The sequence below is a fragment of the Arachis ipaensis genome, chromosome B08, assembly GCF_000816755.2.
Source record: "Arachis ipaensis cultivar K30076 chromosome B08, Araip1.1, whole genome shotgun sequence".
NCBI classification, from domain to species: Eukaryota; Viridiplantae; Streptophyta; class Magnoliopsida; order Fabales; family Fabaceae; genus Arachis; species Arachis ipaensis.
The window spans coordinates 8828991-8837984 of record NC_029792.2 but is presented as its reverse complement, the minus strand read 5'-3'; the positions used below and the strand labels follow the sequence as shown (position 1 = coordinate 8837984).

The 8994-nt window shown below is 35.5% G+C and overlaps 1 protein-coding gene across 3 annotated transcripts in view; it reads left to right on the top strand.

Annotated features, from left to right (window-relative positions):
• LOC107613462 (external alternative NAD(P)H-ubiquinone oxidoreductase B1, mitochondrial) overlaps positions 1-4459 on the top strand; it is a 4710-nt gene extending 251 nt beyond the window's left edge. Inside the window, exons 2-11 of one of the 3 annotated variants that reach the window (XM_021108801.1) lie at positions 355-523; positions 876-1216; positions 1419-1625; positions 1812-2062; positions 2682-2901; positions 2984-3088; positions 3201-3464; positions 3545-3666; positions 3808-3927; positions 4116-4459. In XM_021108801.1, coding sequence (XP_020964460.1) covers positions 496-523; positions 876-1216; positions 1419-1625; positions 1812-2062; positions 2682-2901; positions 2984-3088; positions 3201-3464; positions 3545-3666; positions 3808-3927; positions 4116-4203 — 1746 coding nt within the window. In that variant the 5' untranslated portion in view covers positions 355-495 and the 3' untranslated portion in view covers positions 4204-4459. The remainder of the gene's footprint in view (positions 1-354; positions 524-875; positions 1217-1418; positions 1626-1811; positions 2063-2681; positions 2902-2983; positions 3089-3200; positions 3465-3544; positions 3667-3807; positions 3928-4115) is intronic. The other 2 variants (XM_016315466.2, XM_021108802.1) reach the window with 2 other exon arrangements.

Here is an 8994-nt window from a genome sequence, read left to right as displayed (position 1 = left end):
TGGGAAGGCTACTATTGTAACACTAGCACTTATGTATATATTATTTTTCATGTGGCAAAATGCCAAAACGTGATCGTGAAATAGAAAAAGAAACACAACTTTAAGACAAAGATTTCCATCCTTCATCATCAACATATATTTTGTTACAAGTTATCTTCTAGATAGGACTAAGAAATCACAGAATTGCCTCAATGAATGAAGGAGATTTAGTTTATGTTGACTAAAGTTTCTTTATTTCTTTTCATTATTAAGTTACTCTAGTTGGTTATAAATATAAGGATTGAACTCGGGGGAAAAAATTGATGCTTTATAGATATTCACAAATGACAGTTTTTGACAATCTTTTATTGCCAGAGGAAGTATACCAATTAGTTAATATATGATCAAGAAGAGCCTATAATTGTTGGGGAAAACATAGAAAACTGGTGATATATGAGTTAAACTTCGATGCACTGACCGTTTAAAATATTTTACCAATCACAATTGTTCTTTTGGATGACCATTCATGTGGTCAATGTAAAAGGTAGTTATTTTTGCTAATGTGTCATTATGTGATTGGATGCACATGTAAAATGGTTTTACACTGACAGTGTATCAAAATTAAATTCGGTGATATATATAGTTTAGATCGAAGCAAAGGCCTATACAATCCTCCTCTTGTAAATGAGAATCTCATTATTGACTGACATAGGAACCGGCTGCAAAGTGATTCCTGGTGATTGTTTCCTTGTTTATAGAAGTGATTTTCAGTGTAGTTTGACCTTGTATATTCCCATACACTCAGTTATTCTTCTTAAGCAACAGATTAGTCATGATCTATAATAGTATAACCTATGTGACTATATCCATTAATGTCTCTGTCTCTTCTACTGCAGCTTTGGTTGTTAAAGAATTGTCTATCTTATTGAGTTTAACTGTGTATGATAACTGCAGTGGTGGAGGCTTGCTGTCATACTCAGAATCACAATCTGAATCTATTACTGGATCTCCTGCTTCTAATACGAATTCTGATGTGCCAGCAAAAAAGAAAGTGATTGTTCTTGGAACAGGATGGGGTGGTACTAGTTTTCTCAAGGATCTCGATGCATCCTTGTATGATGTTCAGGTTGTTTCCCCTTGTAACTATTTTGCATTCACTCCTCTATTACCTAGTGTCACTTGCGGAACCGTTGAAGCGCGAAGCATTGTAGAGCCAGTTCGAAACATGGTCAAAAAGGTAAGGAAGCAAAGCAAGAACTCAACTTAGAGTAATCCATGTTTTTTCAAAGTAAAAATGGATCATATTTTAATTTCAGGTCACCTTAGGAACAGGAATGCTAGATTCATGGGGATTTTATTTTCCCTTTAGTTTATTCTTTCTAAAGGTAATTTAACAAGATAATTTATCGAAAAGATTTGTTGTTTCTTTCCTGTTGCAGAGAAAAGGAGACATTAAATTCTGGGAGGCGGAATGTCTGAAGATCGATCATGCAAACAAAACGGTATTGTGTAGGTCCAATATTGGGAACAACTTAGTTGGAAGTGGCGAATTTTCTTTGGAATATGACTACTTGGTTGTAGCGATAGGAGCACAAGTGAATACTTTTAACACCCCTGGTGTCAAGGAGCATTGTCATTTTCTAAAGGTACCTTTTTGTTTCGCTGTTTGTTTCTAATATAGAGTTTAGAATCATTTGATGGCTTGAATATATTTGCAAGTTTATCAATTCATTCAGTACATATTTGCACCATTGGCGAGGATAGAATAAGGCTTATCATCAAGGAGTCATTGCAATTTTACTTTCAAAATGTATTATATTTTTCACTTGCAGGAGGTAGAGGATGCACAGAAGATCAGAAGGGCTGTGATAGATTGTTTTGAGAAGGCTGTTCTTCCATCTCTATCTGACGAAGAACGAAGGACAAATCTACATTTTGTTGTTGTTGGAGGAGGTCCAACTGGGGTGGAATTTGCTGCTGAGCTTCATGACCATTTCCAAGAAGATTTAGTCAATTTATACCCATCTGTTAAAGATTTTGTGAATATTACAGTGATTCAATCAGGAGATCACATCTTGAACACGTATGTATCAAGCATTAACAGTCCGAATTATTTCTATTGCTTTGAGTCACCAACATTTAAACTTTGGTGTCTTCCAAAATTATTATGCATATGTTGCTTGGAAAGGATACTCTGCTATTCCATATATTGTTAACACTTTAACATCATTATGTCTGCTATTACTGTTCCTTTCACTGTTATAATCTTCCAGAATACATGGCAATTACTAAATTATGCATGATACACCAGATATTTTCAGTAAGAGATTCAACTATTTACTAAAGAACTTGAACAGTGTTTTAATAATTCAGTGTTAATAGTGCAATATTTTTGTGTTATTGTTTGTAAAATACAAATTATCCCCAAAACAAAACAGCTATACTAACAATCATTATTAGGATCTAAAATTTGTTTGATCATCCTATTGTGGTCTGTTATTCATGAATTATATTGCCTGTTAGAATTCTTCAAGCAGGGTCTTCCCACCACTAGCATTTGTCTTGAACCTTTGGTATTGCTAATTGCATGGCAAAAGACCAACCATTGATCAAGTTTGACTAATTTTCTAACTTCTTATATGTCCACACCACAGGCTCTAAAAAATCCCAGGTTGGATAAAAGTTCCTCTTTGATCTTGTAGGTTTGATGAAAGAATTAGTCTATTTGCCGAAGAGAAGTTTGGAAGAGATGGTATAAAAGTTCAAACTGGACGTCGAGTTATCAGTGTTGATGACAAAAATATTACAATGAAGGCAAAATCAACTGGAGAGATCTACTCTGTACCCCATGGACTGGTTATCTGGTCCACCGGGATTGCAACTCGTCCGGTTGTGAGGGACTTTATGGAACAAATCGGTCAGGTGTTGCATAATTCCACACATTTCTGAAACAATTTCCTTCTGCTTCTGTAACCTGTACAAAATTTGAATACTCTATGTGCAGGGTAAAAGACATGTGCTAGCAACAAATGAATGGTTGCGAGTGAAGGGTTGTGAATCTGTGTATGCTATCGGTGATTGTTCTTCAATAGATCAACAAAAAATAATGGTATGTATTACACCTTTAACAGAACTAATGAGCTCATTACATGCAACATGATACTAAATTCTTATCCAAGTTAATAGTGATATATGTTACATACATTTACCTCTACTTGTAGGATGATATTTCAGCCATTTTTGAGGCTGCGGATAAGGACAAATCCGGTACCTTAACTGTTGCAGAACTCAAGGATGTGCTAGATGACATAATTGTAAGATATCCACAGTTCGAACTGTATTTGAAGAGCAAACACATTTTGGATTTGAGTACTCTATGGAAAGACTCAGAAGGAAATTATAGAGAAGAAATAGACATAGAAGGCTTTAAGATGGCCCTTTCTCATATGGATTCACAGATGAAGAGTCTGCCAGCAACTGCACAGGTATGCATCATTTTATCAGTAACCGAAATCTTGTTTAATATGAATGGTGATTAAGTTTCTAATTGACTAGTATTGTCTAGGTTGCTTCCCAACAAGGTGAATATCTAGCTAGATGCTTTAACCGCATGCATCAATGTGAAGAGCATCCGGAAGGTCCTCGGCGATTTAAAGGCTCTGGACGTCATACGTTTCTTCCCTTCCGGTAAATATTATATATAGCATATGGCCAATGTCAACTACATTAATATGATCCTCTTCAGAAAATGTAAAATTTAGTGTGGTTTATAGCAAGTGGTTAATGCATTTAGTAAAAGGCAAATTTTTTTGTTGATTTTTTTTTTAGGTATAAGCACTTTGGGCAATTTGCTCCTCTAGGAGGGGAGCAAGCTGCTGCAGAACTTCCTGGAGACTGGGTTGCCATGGGTCACAGCACTCAATGGCTTTGGTATTCTGTATATGCAAGGTACCGAGTACTGATTATCTAAGTTCAAAATATCGGAAACTATTCTCTTCGATTATTTTTATCTGTCATTGTCACTTTTTGGATACATAAATCCAAGATGTAGCGGAGAGTGACAATGACAGGTAAAAAGAACAAGAATAATGTATGTACATCAGTACATGATTACATGTTGTTTAATTTGTGTTCAGCAAGCAAGTAAGCTGGCGGACAAGGATGCTAGTCATATCAGATTGGACAAGAAGATTCATATTTGGAAGAGATTCTAGCCGTATTTAAGTCCTAAATCAAAAGCTGCATTTGAACAGCTTTGAGGCTTTCTGTTTATCTGTTAATTGTCATTGTAGCTTTATTCATTATGTAGTTAGTGTAGTGATATTTTGAAGGTACAAACAAGTCCTTTGGAGACTGTTTGAGAATGTGAAGTTGTCTTGAATGGAGCATGCTCTTCTTTTATAGCTATCTTTCTCACTTGTAAAACTATACATTCATACTGGTAAATGGGGAATAGATCCTTTAGATCCTCTTAACTGAATTTTTCATATCGCATAAAACATTACATATGATATTGAAAAACAAAAAAGTTACACATGATCAAGTCATCTGAAATATTTACATTATTACATATGAGTATTTACTTCGCCTAATTGTAGTCTCATTCAATTCTTGAACTCCAGAAATGTAGATAGTTGGTTTCTAACGTGTTTCTTTGAATCTGTCTTCCTTTTTCTGTATATATTATTGCATAATTTTATGCAAAAAAAAGTATTAAATCAAACAAACAATTAATTTATCTTTTTTTTTTAATTAAAATTTTCATACAAATATCTTTTTTTAATTAAAATCTTCATACAAATATCTTTTGTGTGGTAGACATATTATATCATGACATTAGAAACATTTGAATTTTATTTTAATTAAATGGAACTTTAATTACATAAATATATGTTATTAATTGCAGATAATTTTGGTAGTGTTAAGCACATTTGTTGGTTTTTTTATTTAAATAAAATAAAAAGGGAACAATATTACCAGATTCTCTAAATAAAATTTTAAAACGTGAATCTCCTAAATCTATTAATATATACATCTTGTTAGGGTGTTGTGTGTTAGATAATATATTAAACAGTACACCCTAGCACAATTTATACATGAAATTCCTTCAAGAAATGCACATAAATCGTGCCAGGACAATGTGCTTTTCAACTTGAACATAACTCGTGCCAGGGTAACAGGAGTTACATGTTTTTTACCTAATTCATCCTAGGGTAGCACGATTTACATGCATAACGTGACACATGATACCCTAACATGATTTACATGCAACAACCTACCTCAAATACCCTAGCACGAGTTATGAATATAGAGAACCCCTGGATGCCTTCCCACGAGTTATGTTTCACAAAGAGATACTCCATTGACGGTGAAAAAGCTCTTGGAGAAGAGGAGAATTAGGGAAGAAGGCGGTCAACGGCAGAAGAGGAAGAAGAACATTCTGGGTCAACGGCGGAGCCACGGCCAATAAGGTTGCAGAGGACGGCGACGGTAGCTGCCAACAGCGGCGGTTGAAGGTTTGGTAGGTGGCGGACGGGGAAAGTGCACAGTGAGGCCATAATAGTTTTGGTTAAGCAGAGCGAGGAACGAAGGAGACATGTACCAATTGAACAGTATTGCTCACATTGTGGAATTTATCGACGAAAAGGTCAGTTGTCAAGCTTGTTTACAATCTATATAGTTGATGATAGTAACATATGTAGTTATCTTAATGTAATCTATATAGTTTATAATTTAGATATTTGTTAATATTTTAGCGTTAAAATGCTTAGAAATATTGTGGTTGTTGCGGGGTTTAGGGGTGGGTTTCACTTTTAATATATGTTTTTGTTGTTATGATGCATTGGTGAGTTGCGATTGTATATTCTTGTTTTATCAGCTATCCCGATGTGTAAAGAGCATTCGTAGGCAACAGAAGATGATATTGCATGACCATATAAAGTCGTACTTAGATAGTGCCGGATTACTACATGTTGCAAGGTTGAATGATTATTGGTTTAAGCTTGATGAACCACTGATTAGTGTATTTATGGAGCGATGGCGTTTCGAGACCCACACCTTTTATATGCCATTTGGGGAGTGCACGATAACTTTATAAGATGTGACATATCAGTTTGGCCTCCCTATTGATGGATTTTCAGTTAATGGATGTCTCAGGGTAGCTTTGTTCTGGGAAGACATTCATCGGATAATATTATTATAACCTAGGAGGTTATTCATTCGATGAGAAGCAAGAAAGATGAAAAAAGTTGGATAGCTATTAAAATCGATTTCAAAAAAGTCTATGACAAATTAAAATGGTCTTTTGTAGAGGACACCCCGATGGATATTGGCTTTCTCTCCCATATAACTAATCTCATTTATGATTGTATATCTTTTGCTAAAATGAGAATTCTCTAGAATGGGGATGAATTCGAAGAATTCACACCGTTTAGGGAGTATCAGACAGAGAGACCTTATTTCGTCCTACATTTTTGTTCTATGTATTGAATGCTTATCTCAACTTATTGATGCAGCTGTGGAGTATGGGTTTTGAAAACCAATTCGTTTGAAAAGAGATGCTTCGAAGATTTCTCACCTTTGCTTCGCAGATGACTTAATTTTATTTGCGGAAGCAAGGTTGGAACAAGCCGAGGTCATTAATAATTGCCTTAATGCCTTTTGTGATAGTTCTGGGCAGAAGGTCAGTTAGGATAACATTAGAGTCTTCTTATCCAGAAATATAAGGAACAATGTTAGAACAAGCATTTTGGAAGCCTTGAATTTCTCCAGAACAGATGATTTAGAAAAATATTTGGGTGTGCCTCTTCATCACTCCAGAGTTTCGAAAAACACTTTTAATAATATTATTGACAAGCTGAATGCTAGACTAAATTTTTGGAAAGCCTCCTCGTTGTCTTTGGCGGGAAGAAATATTCTGGTGAAATATGTTCTTTCTTCTATTCCATCTTATACTATGTAAATTGCTTTTTTATCTAAAGTTACTTGTAATGCTATTGATAAAAAATGCAGGAATTTTCTTCGGAGAGACACCAATCAAACTCGCAAAATTCATTTGGTGAGCTGGAAGAAAGTTTGCGAACCAAAAAAGTCGGGTGGCCTGGGAATTCGCCATGCTAGTACGCTCAACGATGCCTTTATGACGAAAGTTGGGTGGGAGCTTATTGAAAATAAAAATGCCTTGTGGGCTAGAGTTCTTCGGTCAAAGTATAGAAGCGGAAATGACATTATTCCGAAGGTGGAGCGAAAACAAAGTAGCTCTAACTTGTGGAAAGGAATTTGTGTCAGGTGGGATATTGCGGAATCTAACCATATCTGGTGCATTGGGAATGGTTCTAAAATAGATTCCTGGAAGCACAACTGGGTCCCTCGATTAGGGAAGCTTGAACATCACATAACTCAGGTAAGCAATGATATTGATTATTCTGTAAACTTGACTGATTTTTTTACCGTTTCAGGATCCTGGGACATTGTGAGACTCAAGGAGATCCTGCTGGAGGATGTGGTCAAAAGAATCGTGGCGTTATCCCCCCAATTCCCCTTGGAAGCCAGCTGATCATATTGCGTGTGCACCCTCACCTGATGGAGCGTATAGCCTCAAGTCAGCTTATCAAGCCATTCAAGACACTCCTAGCAACCCTAATTGGCTCTTTAATTTGGTTTGGAGCTAGAAGGGTCCCAAACGAACTCGCTCTTTTCTTTGACTCGCTGCATGCCAAGCCATTCTAACTAATGCCGAACGAAAAAGGTGCTACCTAACTCAAGACTTGTCTTGCCCTCGCTGCACTCAGCATGAAGAATCAATGGAGCATGTTTTACGTGACTGTTACTTTGCCAAGAACATATGGAATGCCTTCATCCCTGTTGTCCAAGCACCTTCCTTCTTCAACACAGACGTCGTTCATTGGTTGGAGAGCAACATGAGGCGTCCAAGTCACTAGCCTTGCCTCTTTGGTGTTGCTACTGCCTTTTTTTTGTTCTACCGCAATAAATTTGTCTTTGATAGAAAGTTTATTCTTGTTTCCATTGTTGTGCGCTAAATTAGAGCTCGAACCGATGAGATTCTAAAGATTGATAAATATTAAAGAAGGAGTTCTGTCAATGTTGAACTGCAGTGTCTCATTCATGGCTTCCGCCACCGGAAAAAGTGTTGAAACTTAATGTGGATGGATCCTTTTTAGACTATCTAAATAGTGCTACTTGTGGTGGTTTATTTAGAGATCACTTGGGAGATTTATTTTGAGTTTCTCTTGCAATCGTAGAAGCTGCTCGATAATTTACGCTGAATTGTGAGGCATTGCCTGTGGTTTACAAATTACTAATGCTCAAGAGTATACAACACTTATTGTGGAATCTGACTCTGCCTCTGCCCTTCAATTTTTGAGAAATGGGTGCCTTGCTAACCATTCATGTGCTCTCCTTGTAGATGATATTGGTGTTCAGGCCAGTAAAATTACAAATATTTTTTGGTCCCATTTCTTTTTAGAAGTTAATTCGATTGCAGATGCGTTAGCTAAAAAAGAACAAGATCTATCTTTCATTCTACATATTTTTTATGGAGAATACTCACATGAAGACATCTTTATATGAAGATGACATTGTGAACCCTTAGATGATTAATCAAATATATTTAGTCAACTTTATTAATTCATCCAATGGTTCATAATGCTATCTTCATGTGAAGATGTCATCATGGGAGTATTCACCATTTTTTATACTGCTCTTCCTAATATTAAGTTAGCTTTAAATTTTGATACTATAAAATTCCTTCCATTACGAGGATCTTCAGTATTTTTATTTTTTTTTTGTTTATTTGTGGCTTTGTCTTTTACTTTTTTTGGAGTCGTTGACTTACTTTATCATAAAAAAAAAATTAATGCAGAATTTATATCAATGTCTATCTAAAAATAAAAATAAAAGGCAATTATAGGATAATATTCCTTTTCAATTAGAGTGAGTTTGAAAAGAAAAATGTTAGATAAAATTATGATAAGTATTTAATTAATACATGTTAAA